The 19,186-nt window shown below is 34.4% G+C and overlaps 1 protein-coding gene across 1 annotated transcript in view; it reads left to right on the top strand.

Moving 5' to 3' along the window:
• The window catches only part of RP1 (RP1 axonemal microtubule associated), a 161,373-nt gene that overhangs the window by 95,016 nt on the left and 47,171 nt on the right, over positions 1-19,186 (top strand). The window contains exons 33-41 of the mRNA XM_077784119.1: positions 780-993; positions 2,280-2,470; positions 3,983-4,193; positions 9,339-9,490; positions 12,224-12,302; positions 13,798-13,929; positions 14,406-14,587; positions 15,123-15,209; positions 18,779-18,911. Coding sequence (XP_077640245.1) covers positions 780-993; positions 2,280-2,470; positions 3,983-4,193; positions 9,339-9,490; positions 12,224-12,302; positions 13,798-13,929; positions 14,406-14,587; positions 15,123-15,209; positions 18,779-18,911 — 1,381 coding nt within the window. The remainder of the gene's footprint in view (positions 1-779; positions 994-2,279; positions 2,471-3,982; positions 4,194-9,338; positions 9,491-12,223; positions 12,303-13,797; positions 13,930-14,405; positions 14,588-15,122; positions 15,210-18,778; positions 18,912-19,186) is intronic.

Raw genomic sequence — 19,186 nt, 5'->3', positions numbered from 1 at the left:
GCAGTTACTGTGAGGTCCATCTGGCCCCTGGTTGGGCCCTATACAGAACATCTGGCTTTCTTACAGAAATTTAGTGGGACATACAATTTCTTTCTTTGCATTACACATTTTTACTTATCTTGTCTTTCTGGTCTCTTTTCTCATCTATTGTTACTTGTGCTTCTCTCATGTCTATCTCTGCCTTCTCCATTCTGCTTCCCTTCCCATCTCTCATCTTTTACCCTTCACTTTCCTTTTAACTTCCTCCATTGCTCTTCTCAATTTGCTCCACAATTATTTTCATTCTGTAGGGAAAGTAAAAAGTCAGATTTTCTGACTACTGGAGAAGAATTATAAAGCTATCTTGGAGTAAAAACACTCTTCAGATTTCTAACTTTTGTTTAGAACTATTAATATCTGTATCTAGACTTGTATGATAAGCTTTAGAAATGTGATATCTAAAATATAGAAATTTCATTAGAACCAAAATCTTATAATAACTGACTGTCAGAAAGTTGAGGTATAATTTGTAAGCATATTACATTAAATGTAATATGAAATAATTGATGCAGTGATTCATATTGACCAAAGATCAAATGAAATTACAGTGCATAATTAATGATGAATATAGGATTAAATGTTAATTCTAATCAGTGTGTGCTTTCTTAGATTCAGCAGGGAGATGCCATGTTAAACTTCATAAGGAATCAGACTTTAAAAATTTTGAATTCTCAGATTAATTCAAGCCTATATTTTCCATGAAGTTTCAAGTAAAAATTCTGTATTTCCCTGTTTTGCAGGTGGATTCATTTTTGGTGGAAGCTGTTTCTCTGAGTCATTTGCAAAAAGTGGTCATAGGGCATGATGGAGAAGGCTATGGAGCAGGGATGTACCTCAAAATGGTAACAGTCAAGGAATCACAAGATTCAGACCAAGAATGGGTCTTTCCACTATGGAATTGGCTTGACACTCATCTGGGTTTGTGTGAGACTGTTTGTGAGATTGTAACAGTTGGTAAGTTCTGCAGAACTGACCTGCCCATTTTTATATGCATATATTTGACTACAGTTCATTTAGATGTCTATAGTATCCTTCTTTTATTGAAAATGTAATTTTTCAGTTTGATCTTAGTGTTATAGCACATCTGGTAAGGTCAAAGTTAGTATAATTCTGTCTTGTCAATGTGTTGCATATGGAACACCTGTCTTCCAAATTAAACACAGCATATTTAAATGAGAGATAAATAACCAAGCTTAGGATGTGCACCTCATGGGGATAAATAGCTTAAATTTTATGCACTATTTTTTGGCCTAGAATCTCATTTGAAATCTAAAGAAAAATTACTTCAGTGAAATGAGCCTAATCGTTACCTGTGAGAATATTCCGCAGCACAAAGCAGCAGTTCTGGTATGCTCGTTTCTGCTCATTTCACACCTACTTCTATTCCATGATTTGCACAAATCTAAACCTGGATGTACTTGGCAAAAGAACACTTACAGCAGGACCTCTAGTCATTCAGAAGTAGCAAAAGGTTTCTTGAATCCTGTGAAAAGAATTAAATGCAAAGGAAATGAACTACTGAACTTTGTTCAGAGGAAGTAAAACATAAGATATCCTTGATTCAGTTGTGTGGTTTTTTTAAGTTGTAGAAAGTAAATTTTCCTGAGCTGTTCCTCTTCATGGAATAATTTTCACTTTACCTAGACTGGTTAAAACAGAACTAAAATAAAGAATAACAATTAATGAAAAAAAAAAAAAAAAGAGAGGGAGTTAGTGATACTGATCTTCTGAGCATCTGGCAAACAACTTTGTGTGTTTGTTATAGGTTACCTGTCAGTCTCACACTATTACAACACCTATTATTTTGCTAGGTAACATCTGGTGACAAGAAAACTTCATTAGAATTTGTTCATTTTGCATTAGGTGCCTACATGCTACATATGGCTACATGCTCTTAAATGATAATTTACTTTAGTAACGCTGATTGCTTTTAAAAGAACATTACTTAGACTTCTAAAAGGTGACTAAATATTCTCTTAGCAATTACTTCCAAACATGACATTGGCATCAAAAATACCATTGAAATTAAAATTTAAACACAGAAAGAACATTAAGCTGCTAAATTCTTCACCAAAAAGATAATAAAGATATTGATGTGTTATTCTTAGTGAGCAGTTGCTATAGATACAACATAACCTGCAAAAAGAGCTTTATTTGTGTACTGTAAAGGCTGTGGTCCTGCTAGATTATATCATTCTCTCATGCTGTCATCTTTCCTTTTTTTTTTATGATTTTTAAAGGTAGAAGGTCGACTCTTAGTCCTAAACTACCTGAAATCAACATGAAGTCATCAGGTTTCTGGATAATGGATATCAGTGGATCTGACTTGAGTGCTGAAGAGGATCCAATACGCCTTTCTTTTATCTTCTACGGCAACCTGAGTCGCAAAAAGTTGCCACTTCAAGTCATAGGAAAAGCAATTCAGATCAAAGTACTTCAACCTTTTTTCTGTTGCAAGAAAAGCCTACGAATCATGTAGCCAATAATCCACTTAATTCTGAGATAAATTGTTTCTTTAAACTAAACTAGCAAATTGATTTTTAAGTCCTCTGTGTAGTTGGGCACAGATCATAATTTTTGTTTGTAGGTAGCAACACATGAACAACGGTTTCTGAATGAGCAAATTCTCCTAGTGTCTCATACTGAGAATGTTTAAGTGAGCGAATTGGTCCCTTGGTGCGCATTGCAGTGTATAGCACGCGGCAGGTACTGATTTACAGGCTTTGTTGATCCCACAAAAATCAGCAATTTGTAAGCATACAATATGCCATGGGATACTGTAGAGCTTTTGGGGCTGAGGATAGAGAAGGAAGAATCATAAATGAGATAAAATGCACAGAAGGTTAATTTTTCTCTTCTCTCTCATGTAATTTATTCATTCCTGCCATCAGTTTATCTGAACTGGTTTTTCTAGTATAGTTTCCCTTTTCCCCCCTGGTATTTATTGTCTCTTACTTTTTCCTCTTAATGAATTGAATTTTATGATTAAGCTAAAGAAATAATTTGTTGTATTTTGATGCTCCTCTTTTCTTTAGTGAAAGAGGAACTAAGCAGGTAGACTAACCACAAACATGATCCAAAATGAGGAGTACTCAGAGTGCTTTTCTGAGTTATTTCCAAGAACCTCTGGTGTGAAGATGGAAGTGTCCCTGTCAGAGGAAAGGCTGAAGTCAGGTCACATGGACTTGTACCATCTGAGGATATTTAAAATGAAAAAGCAGGGGAAAATTCCAAGAAGTATTGAATAGGAAAACACATCTCTTTTCTCTCTTTTTTTTAACTTACAGTGAAAAAAAATTTCTTTTAAACCACTAAGTATAATATCTAAGGCCTCCTCTGCTTTCACCTATTCAAGCAATGGTATGTCCTAGAGATGGTGCATTATCCCCAGTAGAAGTAGATAGGTTTTTTCTCTCAAGTATGAATGCAAGATTTTAATGTACGTCTTCTATGATCTAGAGTGAGGATGAAAGATCTCTTGGATGTTTCCTCAAAACTGGATTAGCTTTCTTTCAAATTTATGATTAATTGCATCACTTTTATTGTTGTAAGAAATATTTCTAACAGTGTCCAAAGTTTTAAAAATTGGCTAAATCTTCTGTGCCTGAAAACAATCTACTGAATTTGTGTAATATATATATATGAACATTGTGCCTTCTTCTGTGTATAAATTTCAGCAGTGACTGCCATTCCTTGTTCCTTAATATCAAACCTCAAGCATTCCCTCTCCTCATTCATGTTTTTAAATCAATTTTTTATGGATTAGAAATTAGTAATGTTGATCAGAAATTAGTAAAGTTTATTAGAAAATAGTACTAGTTATAAATCTGCTCCAATTTTTTAACTACTGAAGTTTGTTCAACTGTTGCATACAGCTGCCAACTATGTTTGTTCTGTCACAATTGAAATGAGATCCATTCATCTCGTCTTTCTCCTCACACAGGATGAACTGGCAGATATTGGCTCAATATACAAAGTTCAAGTAACTGGCCCACACAGTGAGCTAAAACAGCCATGGCACTTAGAGTCACTGCATATGAAGCACACAGGCACAAAGGAAGAGATGTATTTAGCTTTTGACTGCTGGTTCAACCCTAAGGAAGACAAATGTGTGGAGCTGCCAGCTCTCTATGCAGATCAGGAGCCTTTGCCTGGTAAGATATGTCCTTTTTTGTTACTGGGTCAGGATCTGTCTCTGGAATACCAATACATCTCTTTTGGGCTAAAAATACTGTGTGAAGATTTCCATAAGAATTTGATATTAAGTAATGTGATGGTTTTGTACATGCATTTACCACAAAAGAGAAATCATTGGTATGAGGATTATGAGAGATGCTCTAACTGGTGACCAAACACAGTATTTGGTTTCTTTCACATTAGATGATATTCCAGTTTTAACTCTTGATTATTTATTGTCTCTTCAAATTAATGCTATGTCAGCTGAAGATGAGTACAAAATATTATCTACTGTATGATACTATTTGTCTCTTCCTATTCACAAAGAAATGTATGTAATCTAGAAACAAAGTAAAGAAGAAAAAAATTGCAGACCCCCTACACAACAAAGGTAGACTTTTTAAAGTCTACCAGCCAAGAGATATTAGCCAGCAAAGATATATTTAAGAATTTCAATTACACTAGTGTTTTATTGATGTCAGTGAGAAATTCCTAGCACAGCAAGTGATACTCTACAAAAATACACATCAAGTTGCATGTTTCTCTGCTGTTAATAACACATGTGAACGATATGATGCCAGAGAGATAATTAAGTGATTTCTGCCAACCACCCCCAACCACTTCCCCTGGAACAACCAATTGTGTACTGATAACCTGATCACTACTACTTAAGGACAAGCTTTCCATTTATTCAGCTCATTAGAATAAAAAGGATTGATTGAGAAAGTAAAGATCATATATTGAGGCTTTTAGTGCCAGTTAAGAGGTTTATTGCTAGAGGCTATAGAACAAAGAGTGCCCTACTTAAATGGAAATTAATAGAAAAAGATGGAGGCAGCCCAGAAAAAGAAATAAAATAGACCACATGGACTTTTGCAGACCATTCTCTAAAGAGAGTTTCCTAAATCTTTCATCTAACTTAAAGCTGAAACTTGAAAGAAGCAGTAAAGACCCTTTAAATTTCTGGTTTTGTGTGGGTTTGCATAATTTAAAAAAAATTGTCACCTTGTATTCATGTACTGAAAAATCTTACCATTTTAGACTTTTGATCCATCAGATTCAAAAAACATTGAGTGTTCGATGTAATATGTGCTGGATTTACAATTATGAATATAGTAATTCTATACCTTATTAAAAGGCCCTATTTCCCTAATTTATTTAAGAAAAAATGAGAAGGACTGTAAATATGAACAATTATTTTCTGAATTCAAACTTGATAAATTTTTTACTGCATATAAAATGTCCAAAAATTTAAAAAAGTTAAAATTCTAGGATACACCTCTCAAAGCCTCTATAGTGCTAAGAGCCAAATGGAGATACTGTCTGAAAGCATTATTCTGATATGTAAAATAATTAATTATTGAGGTATATTAGAAATTTAGGGTGTTTTTCTTGGAAAATTTCAAGGAAAATATATATATATATATGCTCTCTTTCAAAAATGAATCTTCAGATAGGAGTATCTACCAGCCTAGAAAGTTTCTCACAAACCATTTTGTGGGGTCCCATGATTTACAACTGGAAGTGTTAATATCACTTTTATTCTTTGTGGTCCAAATACTACTTCAGTCTAAAATGTCTTCTTTGTTTTATTTTCATTTTATTCAAAGACACACACATAAGAAATTAATGCAATATAATAATAAAAAACCAATATGCATTTACTCTCCTATCTTTAATTTATGTTGTTTTTTTCTTTTTAAATGAACATCAGATGATTGCTTTCAGTTGCAATATGTTGTCTTACATCTGGAAGAGAAATTTTATAAATAGGATTGGGAAGAGCCAAAGAATGACAAGCTTGAACAGAACACCTTGTCTTAGTAGATTTTTGTTGTTGGGGTATGCTGTTCATACAGAACACAATGCTCCCAAACTCAGCGTAAAAACTTTTACCATATTTCCCAGCATCCCCTTTCTGTTATGACTCCTTTCATAGGGGCTACTTTGTATACTTTTAGTTCACTTAAATAGTGGAAAATTAATAGTAAATATTTGCTATGATTGCATTGGGCTTTAAATTATGCATCAATAGATTCATCAGATCCAGCTGAAAGTACTGACTCAGCAGAAACACTACATACATTTCTAAGCTAAGCTCATGGGTCTGTGTATTAATGATTCAAATATTAATGGACAAAAGCAGTAAAAATGTGAGCACTGTGCTTGCTCATCTACCCCCACAGAAATGGCCAGACACATGGACTAAAATATTTTGATCTTATTCATACAAGTAGCTTTTTGATTTCAACACATCCTCTCACATGGCCCAGTTACACAGATGAGGAAGGACTCTGAATCAACAACAGAGAAACTTCATATCCTAATTCCCCTAAAAGCAAAATGCCATTGGCTAAATACTAACTAAAGTGTCACCTGGACAGCTCATGTATTTTCAACCATCTGGAACTCTAGAAAGATCAAGTCTGTGTAGCTGTGCTGTCTTTAATTCAGCTATTTTGTCTTTTACCTGGCAGCACATATTTAACTCCCTTGAAGAAAGGAATAAGATATGTTAGGGCCCCAGGCTTGGAAAACTCTTGGTTTACTTCTTATTATCAAATATGAGTGATACCATCAATTACAAGAATTTTCCCAGTCCTTAGTTTAAATTATTTAAAAAATAATAGTCCCAGGTGGAGTCCCTGAAGCAAATATTGCTGCAGTGAAATAAAACTACATTTAAGCAGATTTTCTCAGACATAATTCTTATGAAATAAAAGGTAAAGACAAATAAATATATTTCAGAAGTTTATTGAAACTAGCAGAGTTTTACTGTCAGACTTATGCAGCCCTTATTATTTAATGAATCAATTTAAATATTAGTGTTACAGTCTACAACCTACTCTTTTAAATTGTTAATCCTGTTATGGGACCTTTTTGTTTTAGAGATAGAAAGAAATAGCTATACAAGATGTCACAATATTTGAATTCAGACCTTTTGATTATAACACTCAACATGAATAGCACCAACCTGTGAAAAGAGCTGTAAGAAAAGCTTAAAATAAATATCCTCAGAACATTTTTTCCCCTCCCTGTTTTCCTATCACCTACGCATAAAACTAAATGACAGCTTCAGCTTCTGGGTTCATTGAATCATTCTTAAACCTACTAGAACTTTCTCATAATTACAATGTTTTTAAAGAATGTACAGTTTGCTTAAAAATTTCTATTTTGGAAAAAATTTGATTGAAGAAGAAAAATATCCTGAGAATATCAGACATTTCCAGGATGTATACTCAGATATTCATGTATCCTGTGATGTACAGTAGACTGAAATATATGTTTCAGACTTGAATAATATGCATTTCTGTGCTCTCTAGCTTGTACTGTCAGCTGTGAAACTGAAAGTGCTTTGTTTCTTCTTGATTTCATGTCTGTCTAAAGCACCACTCCCCTCCTTTGCACACCAGAATTGCCTGGGAAAGCAGATATTGTAAAGCCAGCCAAGTTCCAGGGAGGGGCAGGAGGCAGAGTGAGGCTGGGAGTTTCTCCAGCATGTAAATGTCACATAGTCTAGATGTTTTCTGTGTTCTACCGCTACAGTGATGAAGGCTGTGGGAGAAAGGGCTGATAATTTTTGGCAGTCAAACATAGCTCAGGACTTGTAAAACACTGGATTTTAAGGCTGCTCAGTTCTTAAAAAAAAACAAACCAAAAAACAACGAAACAAACTCTTCATGTTTGTGATAAAAAAGTTCAAGAGATAATAAAAATGTTTTCAGATACATTCTTGCTTGGTACATGTGCACTGCTCATCACCTGCGCCCCAAATGTGGCTCTGCATTTTACAGTGGAGAAAAGTGTTGTCCTTGTAAAAATATTTAACAGTCATGTTTTACAAACATGTGTTGCTACAAGAGCATAGCTTTTATTCTTAGTCTGAAGAAATGATGCCTGTGGTTTGAAGCAGAGAAATATTTAGACCATCTAAATTTAGACTCCTGAGTTCTAGTGTTTATCTCTAGAATGTGTGGGAACCCATCAGAGGTGTTTTCTGTAGCACCTGCCTTCCCCTGCTGGCTACATAAGGATCTCAGTCCTAAAATAGCCACGAAAGTTAGATTCCTAAATTGACAGTGCCAGCTCATAACAAAAATGAGCCCAAATGAACACACTATACAAATGATACTTACTATTATAATTGAATTAGAGCACACAACATCAGAACGGAAATAAAATCTATCCCCAAAAAACCCTTCTTATTTTGTCCTGGGGTCCTTGTTGCTAAAATGATGCAAATAACAGTGAGCATTGAGATTGTGACCTGCTTCTGTTCAAGTGTTTCCTTGTTAATTGTTTCCATAGGAAACTCAGGGGCTGAAATAGGTCATTTAAAAAGTGAACATAGGAGATTTCCATGAAGTTTCATTGAGATGAATTCAGTCTGGCCTCATCTGCATCCCTATGTAGTGTGACAAAAAGAGGCAAGGAAGCAGAAGCTTTGTACAGGGGACATGTGTCTCTTCTAATCTCTGTACTATGACCACAGCTGAGAAACTCAGGAATACTTTCCCTTAAACTCAAAATTCAGTTATCTGACCTGTATTTGTGGGCTATTATATCAGTAATGGCAGGTTCTTTGGAGAATGATACAAAATATCAGGAGGCTTTTCTATTTATGTGTTAAAGCTGATGTTCAAAGAATTTTTAATTTATTATTTTTATTTTGTATTAACATATTTTAACTTAAAAACATTGTGATAGTATTATGCTCTAACCAGTGATAAATAAAAATAGAGGGATGGAAAATAAAAGAAATATCATTAAATAATAGAAAAAATTAGACTTTCTGAAGAGGATGCATGTATGTTTTTTTCTTATATGGAAGGGGGCAGTACACAAGAGATCCTGTTCCCCAGAGAGCAACAAGTAGCACTTATTTTCTGGGAGTGGTGGCAGACCAGAGCAAATCTTTAGCCTGTAATCCTGTTATGCAGCAAGAATGTGTTTTGGTTATGTGTATGTCACCAGAACTGAAGAGGCCTTGTTTGGTGGTACATTATGGGATTAGGGTGAAATCTGCAATTCTAAGAACTGGTATATAATGCAGGTGTCAGGCAAGATGACAAGTGTTTTCTCCTGCTGACTTTTTGGGTTTATTTTGTCTATTTTTCCTGAAGTTGTGGAGTATGAGATCCATTTGCACACAGGAGACCTGAAGAAGGCAGATGCCACTGGAGAGGTTTATCTTCGTATACTAGGAGAAAAAGGCGACTCGGGGAAGAGATGGCTTAACTCAAAAAACAGCCTGATCATTTTTGCTAGAGGGCAGGTAAAATAATGAGGAAAAATGTAACTGAATCTGTGTGTCTTTTTGTTAGAACTTATATTTTCAGAAAATCTTTTATGGCTAGAGTATCAAAAATATTAATGTTTTATATTCCGTATAATGATTGTCTCCATAGCTAACATATTTTTTTCAAGCATCATCACTGTTGTGCTACAGTAAAACAGTTAAGGTGATAAATTAATTCTGGATTGGACTAAATGACCTTTAAGAGTTCTGTTTTAATATTCCAGACTTCAAAGGCTGGGGAAACATCACTGCTTTATTAAAATATGCCAGTTTGTTAGAAATAATAATATTTCTGTAAGATAAATTTCTAGCCACTCCATCTAAAGTAGTCTATGAACTTACCTTGTTAACTTTCCTGAACACTGTCAGTGTTCCAAGAAGACTCTTATTTTTTTCACTTTTCAAAATTTTCCACTCACTTCTTGCTTTTTGGTAAACATACAGTTGCTTTTTGAGATTAAATGGCTTTTCCTAGAAGAGTAATTCCTTGAGTAGTTATTGGCAAAAGAACAAAGTAACTAAAACAGATTTCAGATCAAAAGGAAGCATCTCTTTCAAATCAGAAGAACTTGACTAGCTGATAGTTTATTAGATTCTAGTGTTTAGAATTTCAACTATGATTTTTTTTTTTTGTTTTGTTTTGTATTTTTGTTTTAAGGAAATTGTAAATGAAATACCTGGAAATCTTCTTTTAGGGAGGGTGGGAGAGAATATTTCACTCTTGCCAGCCAGCCTAGTGTAATTTCTTCTCTGGTGCAGAAAGCTAGAGAAATGTACTTGATATATGCTTCATTTATTCTTTACATATACCTATGTTTATTTTATCTGCTTTTCTTACTATTCTTGAAGATTCTAGAAGATACGAGGTTTTTGTATGAAAGGAAACCCAGATTTTAGTAATTATGTCCTCTGTATTTTCTTTCTCCATTGTGGAAGAGAATATGCATACCCAATGTCATGGTCATCAAGAACTGATCAAACTGGTAGATCAGTTCACAAGTTAAATCTGAAAATAATGACAGGATAGTAGCGCTCATTTTGCTTGAAGGAGTAATGTAGGGAGTTGTATAGATTAGTCTTTTTGATGATAACAGATAATAGTCCTGTGTAGTATGTCTTAAGGATAGTGTCAGAGAAATCAGAACAGCAAGACTGCCTGGTACAATGGATAAGGTATCAGTACAGGCTGGAAGAGGGACAGATTCCTCTTTCTTTCAAAATCTCAAACTGTCCCAACCTTTTAAAAAAACCTCTTTATTTTATAAGAATGTGTTACATTTTTGCCAAGAATAAAACTTGTAGAGAAAAACCTGAACAATAGCACTTGACTTCTGTGAATACTCATTCCTGTGGAAGTACTACTCATCTGCAAATTCACAAGGATTTTTTCTGTATAATCCAGATTCTGTGTCAGTTTTTGAACAGGCTTGTGCAGACTTGCTAAATCCTTCCTCTGAAATTCTAAAGGGCTTTTCTATATCCTAGGCTATAAGACCCTAATCTTCTTCGTATAGGAAAGATTTCGAGTAGCAACTCTTTGGATATTCAGTCTGTTGCAGTTCTCTTTACTCCAATGATGAATGCTCTGGTTTTAGTTATTGCTGTTTTTTCAAAATTATTCTTTTGATCAATATTATTCTCACAGTCATTGAAATTCTGGAACTGTGCCACTATGGGAACAATGCAAGGGTTTTATTATTTTTTTCCAAACCCAAAAACTACTCCCCAACTGTTATATTCAAACTTGAATTTTCAACCCAACTTCCCAAGACAACTGCTTCTGTGTTCAACAGAATAAATCATGAAATCACATGAAATAAAAGTCTTAGCTGTCGAGATTTAATTTTGCAGCTGGTTTCTCAAAAGATTAGATGAATCCATTCATAAACTGTATGCTTCCAAACCTCATTTTTTCAGGCCCACTTAAGAAAAGCCAATTAATATGCATTTTAAGCAATGTGCGCTCCCAGTGTCAATGCACATACTTCCGTGAGCTTTCCCAGAGATTACGAAGATGACTGTTCAAAGAGGAAGATGAGCATATATAGGCAGGAAGGTGAATAATCTATAGAGATTTATGATATAGAAAAAAGGAAAGGCTCCATGAAGTCTACTGATCATTCAAGTCTGTTGTATGTAGAAAATCTGGCCTATTGTAGAGATGATTTCAAGGAGACGTCCTTATCCCAAAAGCACAGTGGTTGAAATCTTTACAGATATAATTTACTTAATTCCCATTTGCATACCTAATTCCCACTAAATTAATTGTGAATTTTAGTGAAAATTAAATTGCTCCAGATTTTCAGAATTATTAGACATCTAGTATTTATCAGTTTCATTGCAAGTTAGGTTCTGGACCAAAGTAACTTTCAACACACTAAGATTTGTTTATTTCAGTCCATGAAGGTATGAGAAATGAGAATTTTATTGCTAATGTGTGTATCTGATTTTTCCAAAAATACTTCCTACTAAATACAGAGGCATTGTGAAACTCATAACTCATAATATCAACTGGATAAGAAAAGATAAGTTACAGTATATAATATTTCATTATGAAATCAAATAATTAAATGGCATAGATGAGATAAATTTGCTTCTATCAAGGTGCAAAACAATGATCAGACACACTAGGCTAAACTGATAAATACTCAAAACCAAACCCCTATTAAGTTAAACTAAAATATAATTTTAATTATTTTCATATTGCAGGTGGATATTTTCAAAATTAAATCTGTATACCTTGGCAAGTTGAATAAAGTTTGTGTTGGATTTAAAAGTCTAAGCAAAGGTTGGTATTTTTTTTGGTTAATGTAAGGTAATGATGTAGATTATTAGATTTACGTAATCCTAGTACTTCAAAAATGTCTGAAATTTAACACAAAAGTGTTAAAAAAATTTAGAAAACATGAAATTAATTTCCATTTTCTGTTGTTCATTATTTCTTTTGGATTATACATGTCAAGTATCCAGATTCAGCTGGATCTTGTGCAAGGGATTCCAAGGACATATAGCAATGTAAAATTGTAAATTTTAAATGAAATTGTTCTCCATTGAAGTTTCTATTTTTTATAAGCATAGTCAACAAAGCTTTTGTTTTTCATGAAGCAGTGTGCCATCATGCTTTTGAAACTTTTTAAAATTTTGACTTGCTGTACACTTTTAGATGATGGATATGTAAAAAAATGAATTTATTTTAGGGCTATATGCTTCTATGTAAAGATAAGAGCATAAAATTGGTTTATTAGATTGAGAAGTGGTACACAGAAGAGAGGCTGTTCTGGCCTCACAGGTTCTTGCCTTCTAATCCTGCATATGTGGGGTTGACTGGCAGATAAAAAGGCTGTATTGATGCCGCATGTTTTCTCATCCTACTGCTGACTCCAAAGCAGCTATTATAACTAAAAAACATTTGCTTATTTCTTGAAAATAAATATCAACAACAGAGAGTATCATGAATTGGTATTTTATTTAAGCTTTTGGCTACAATTTTGGCCCATTGTTTTTTAAAGACAAGAGAATAGAGATTCTACAGGTATTTTACTCCTGCAGGGTAATGTTGATAATGGAAATGATTGTTCCAGAGTATGATAACCTGAGTCTCTTGTTCCTTCTTCTTTTCTAAAAAAACCCCAAGATTACAAAATGACTTTGTAGGTTAAACTTGGACTCAGAAAAACAGGATGGGAGACTATTTCCTAGATGGTAACATTAAAATGAACAATACAACTTTCATTCACTTCAGCAAGACTGGGAATGTAACCAAGTTTACCAAGACTCAGAGATGTGACTCTTCAAATGCTTTGTTTCCAAACAATCATGGTTTCAAATCAAGATAAAACTAGCTGGTTTGTTCCTTATTATATAGAGTAGTATCTCCCCAGAAAGAAATTTCTGGATTTTCTAATGCCTAATGTCATAGAAATCCTGATCCTTTTTCCATTAGGACATTGATAATATAATTTCCTATTGGGGTTTCTTGTGTTTAGAGATTGCATACAGAAGCCTTTCTCTACTTTGAGTTGTAATAGATCATTACAGCAAATCTATCCCTACATTTAATTTCACAAGATCCGTAAAAACATTGACTATTTTGGATTGTAGTGGAACAAATAGAAACACATACACTTAGCCAATATATTTTCAGAAAATTTATTTCCTTAAGAAGTCTGTCAAAAGAAAACCTTCTATTGATTTGATGAAGGTAGAAACTTATGACTGCATACACAGAATATTTTGTTGCTTAAAAGGTATAAATTAATAATGTCCTATTTATTTTCAATCAGATAGGTGGTTTTTGGAAAAAATTCTTATAAAAGAAGTCTTCTACCCTTTTTCTGCACATGTTTTTTTTCACAATGGATGGATCAATAAACGCTCCAAGGAAGATTTTGTAGAAGTCGCAATTCCACTCAAAGGTAGTACAAGCAGAAATGTCCTTCACTTCCATTAGTCACTCCTGCATGGCAGAGCAGTTCACAGCTGGTATAAGGTTACTTCACACAATAGGAAGAACTTAGCATTGATACCCCAGTGGTGAGGGGCACAGTCCTGGACCAAGGTGAATCATGCCTTCTGTAAACAAAGGGGAAGAAATTATGCCTGGGATGGAGAAATGGCACAATTGAAAGAATCTCCTCTGGCAGGACATTTCCTGTCCTTGGAACAATACAAAGAGAAGAGGCATGGCCTCTGTGTGAGTGTGACATGGATCCACAAAGCCACTGGCCTGGTTTTCTACCCCTCCATGGGACTAACATGAATAATGAGGGGTTTGTGACTTTGTTGCCTGAATTTCCTGTGCTACATCCAGCACTACCAGGCAATGTAATCTTTTGGTTTATAATGCCTTATAACAAATATTGCTCTAAATATAGGTTTTCTTTTACTGCAGAAACATCTGTGACATCTCTTCCCATGGAAAATTTAGATACAAAAAGTAGAGGACAATGGCAAACATGGTTGCACTGCACACAAGTACCGGAAGATGTTCCTAACATTGAAATTGTTGCATTTGGAACAAAAGGGAAATCACCTACACAGAAAGTTCAAAATCTAAGCCATACTCCCTTTTTGGTTGGTTTCTTTTCTACTTCATACAAGTCTTACCAAAGAGTTTCAGTAAAATAAGGATTGTAGCCAATATGTATGACATTATGTGTACTGGTTGCTTGTCAGAGTTAATGTTTACACCTCTATGACTTAAATAAACACAGCTTGGAGAAGTTCTCACTGCTGGGCCAAAACATATCACTTAGGAGAACTCTCTTGAGGAAATGCCAAATTTGATGTGAAAAACCTCATTAACTTTGAATCAAGTGAGGAGAAAAGAACTGGCCTTGAAAAACAGAATTCAGTTGTACATTTCCTCCCTTTTGTTGTGCTGGCCTATGCTCTGCAACCATTTCCCTCAGTAAAAAATAGACATAATTTATGATACAAATGTTAGTCCAAATTAACTTGCACTCTTAATAGGACTTCCTCCTCCTAACACTAACCTCATTGACTAATATTATGACCTGTTGTATTTATCTTTTTTTTTGGGCTTAAAGTATGCCATGCAAACTGTTACATAATACATAAAGTTAATTATTACTATTTTTTTTAACAGTTGACTGTTGGTGATATTGGAGATATAACAAAAGTCTCCTTTGTGTTATGTGGTCCATCCTTGAGAAGAGGAATTAAACTTCACAAGGTATTCCAAATATAATGCATATAAACTTTCAATAGTTTTCAACATAACAGTAAATAACTTTTGTTGAGACACAGATGGTCTCAGTTACCTGGTATCTGCAGACGATTGCCTACAGCTTGCAGATCTCTTTGTGGGTAGCTCGACCTTGTTTGCACCTGTTGAAGTGCATGTTGTGATAGCTCTTCACTGGTGTGCACACCCATTATGCACATCATCCGTACATGGAAGACAGTGTTTCCTGCTGATGTTTGGAAATGTTAATTCCTGCATGGAAATACTGACAGTCTCCACACTCAGACCAACCTACCTGTGGAAGCCAATTAAGATAATATTCGGGGTCTATTCTTTGCAATATGGCCATCAGTGGGCCTCAAACCTCTGACTGTAGTTTAATAGGTCTTTAAGAATTGTCATAAAAAGGAGTGGAGAAGGGACTTAATGCTGTCAATCTTAAAATACAATTAGAATTTAAAAGTATTCTCAATACTTAAACTTGAAGGTTAATTCAAGGAAAAATTGTATCAATGAGCTCTGCCTATAGGCAAGGGCAAAAAACCCCACTGTGGACATAGCACTGAATTACTCTGAAGTAGAAGCATGCTTTCCTGAACTGTGCCACAGAGTCCCTTAACCCTGCTGTGGATTTGAAAGATCAAGGTGATTCCTTAAATGCATAGACTCCAGAAATCATTCTGATGGGAAATGCTAGAGACAGCTGCATTCCAGACTAAAATGTCAGTGGGTTTGTGGCACTCAAAGGAATGTTTTGTCTGAATTTATGAGTTCCTCTGGGGATAGAGGAGTTTATTTTACATTTTCTCCCCAAATGTGTTCTGCGTCAGCTAAATTGTGCTCTCCATTTAGGCTATAAAAATGGAAAGAATAGGTAAGCAAAGCTAATTTCTCATTTTAATATGCATCTCCAGGCCACTTGATAAAGCATTCCAAAAATATTTTGACACTATGTTTAATATATCCATTATGTAATATAAGGCTTCAGCCTCCAGACCTGGTGGCTCAAAACATGGCAGAAAATTCATAAATGTAATATTTTGTTTTCTGCTTTCTTTTCCAAAACAACTCTATGCAACTGGCTAAGTGATTTTTGTCTGTACTTTCAAATACTTCACAATTAATTTAATAATTGGTTTATTAGTAGTTATAAATTGTTGCAATCTACAAGAAGTCAGTAAGTTGCTATAGTCCTAAGTAGTTTCTTGTATGCATGTGCAACCCACAGCACAAGCCACATAACATCTATTGATTTTGCCATTAATATACTTATAATATCTAATGCTATTTTATTAGTCTATTTATAAATTAGTTATTCATGGAAGCATAATCTAAAATGTAACAAGCTGGTCTCACTCTAGTAGGATTCTTACAGTGCAGTAAAAAATAGAGATGCTGTATAGAAACAGAAAAATGACAGGCAGCAGTCAGGATGTGCAAGGATGTGAACCAGTGGTCAAACCCAGCCCCAACTAAATAAAATTACCTTCTTTGATTTCTGTCTATGTGAAAGAAATAATAGTCAAAGTTCCAGAATTTTCTCAGAAACACAGATTAAACTGCAAAAAGAAGATAAAATCCCTACGTTTTCATTTTGCTACTCTCTGTCTTCTCTATTTTGATGTTTACAGGGTTCTTCCAAGTACCAGAGTTTTTCCTGTTGTCTCCTACAGTTTTCTGCAAAATTCTGTAGTGAATTATATAACCTTAGCTAAAAATTATGTATTTTCTGTAGCTTCTGAAGATTTATTTAGTGTAGAATAAGTAGCTATTTCTTGCTCAAAACCAGTTTCTGGTCTTTCCTAAAATAGAATAGAAACCCATTTTTACATTTGTTTACAATATAGCAACACTATATGATTTGAAGATTAAGTTCACACTTAGATGTAATCTTAGAGCTAACAAGAATTTGTCAGGTAAGATTTATTTTAAGGCCAAAGTCTACATAAATCTGCACACCTCATTTTTATGAGTCCAGTTTCTGCAGGCTGTCTGCCTGCACATGGAGGTGAACCTTAGTGCAATTTTAAGACAGATAGGAGTTTGTGATATGTATGGATATTTAGGGTTGCACATATTGATAGAAGTTAGGGGAAAATATTTTTGTGTAAGAAGAAGTTATACATTTAATCTAAAAAAAATTTGTTCTTGCAAGTGCAAAAAACCCTTATTTTTGTAAATAATAGGACTGCAATTTTAGTAGAATTTAATACTACCTGAATAAATCTACCTTTTATCCAATTAATTAATGGTTTAATTCTGGAAATTGTTGTGGCGTATTGTTTACTTTCATCTAGAAGCCCTGTGACTTGTAAATCACTGGACAGAATGAATAAGCAGTAATGGAAAATGTTAGGTTATTGCATTTCTAAGAAGTCAAGGACAACACAGTCTGATGACAAAATTTTTGAGAACAAAACTGTCAAATTCCCAATAATTTCGTTTATGTCATTCAATTATAAAAATATTTATACACCTCACAGCTTGCAGTTCAAATCTGTGTCAGAAAACCTGTATTCAGGATTTCTAAACACTTGTATGTTTATTCTGTATGATGAACACAAAGTTTTGCTGTTGCAGCTGCTGTCAGTACTGTAAAGAAGTAGCCACAATAATTTTGGGAATCCCTGCCTAAGAATTCCAATTACTTACTGTCCTGATGAAATTAAGTTTTTGTTTCTTTTTGTTTCCTTTTGTTTTAAAGTCTTGAATATGCTATTTCTATACAAAGAGATCCTGAAGACTGAAGAAACTATTTCTGCAAACTTGCAGACATTGGCTATTTATGAAGTTCAATATTTCATGTAATAGTTACCACAAATGTTTCTGCATATACTTAATAGATTTTTACTCTGTATTTTATAACCTGACCTAGGATATGATCTGAGTTGACTTCCTGTGAATCTGATTTCCACCTTGACCCTCTCAGAGGAGATATGTGAGCTCCTAAGGCTGTGCTTCCTCAGCTGGTTTGGATGTTCTAAGTCCACACACTTGGAACCTAATTTCTTCCCTCTCCAATAAATATTTAAAGCCAAGTAGAATGAAGCTGGACCTAAGCTTGCCCATTCTATTGAAATTCATTCTTCAAATAATTTATTTCCACAGGTAGCCCTGAAAGACTGGACACCAATTTCTGCCAACTTTGAAAATCCTACCTGAGATATAGCAAGACTCATTTAAAAAAATAAAAAGCAGCAAACCAAATGTTTTTGCAAAATGGTCATATGCTATTAAGATTGATGTAACCGCGTTCATTCATTTGACATTCTGAAATTGCAAACACATACAGGTCAATTTAAGCTGTATCTCTCATTGGTTCTTTATAAATGAGTACTATGCTTGTGGCGATATACAGTGAAGAATACACCTATAAACATCAGGCTACAGAATTAGCAGCTTGAAGAAGCTGCTCTAACTGTTATTCAGAATCAGGTATCTGTTATAAAGTGTGTGCAGGAGTTAGTAAAAGGAAGAAATGTCAGTTTCTATTGTGATGGAAATAGGAAATTAAATAATTCAACTAAATTAATTTCTTTCTCTGATTCTGCCTGCAGCTTCAGCTAAAAGACTTGGACACTAAACAAGAGTTGAGCTTTCACACTGAAACCTCATATCTGTTTGGAGAAGATGGATCTGAGACCGTGGCAGAGCTTGCTGCGGTCAGACCAGACCAGCCACCACTCAGGGGTATGCTATTGAAATGAAAAATAAATACATGAGCAAATGCATGCACACACACAGAATTGTAAATTGCCTAATACGATGAACACAAGGCACAAGATTGCAAAGCATTTTATATATATTTTAAAAACACTCAAAATTACTTTTAACTATTCATTCAATAAACTGGAATCACAGAATCACTGAATCTTTAGGGTGGAAAAGATCTTCAAGATCATCAAAGCTCCAACCCATGCCCTAACACCTCAACTAAACCATGGCACTGAGTGCCACATCCAGTC

This window comes from Lonchura striata, chromosome 1, assembly GCF_046129695.1.
Source record: "Lonchura striata isolate bLonStr1 chromosome 1, bLonStr1.mat, whole genome shotgun sequence".
NCBI lineage: Eukaryota > Metazoa > Chordata > Aves > Passeriformes > Estrildidae > Lonchura > Lonchura striata.
Note: the sequence above shows the minus strand (reverse complement) of the source record. Positions and strands in the feature narration are given on the sequence as shown.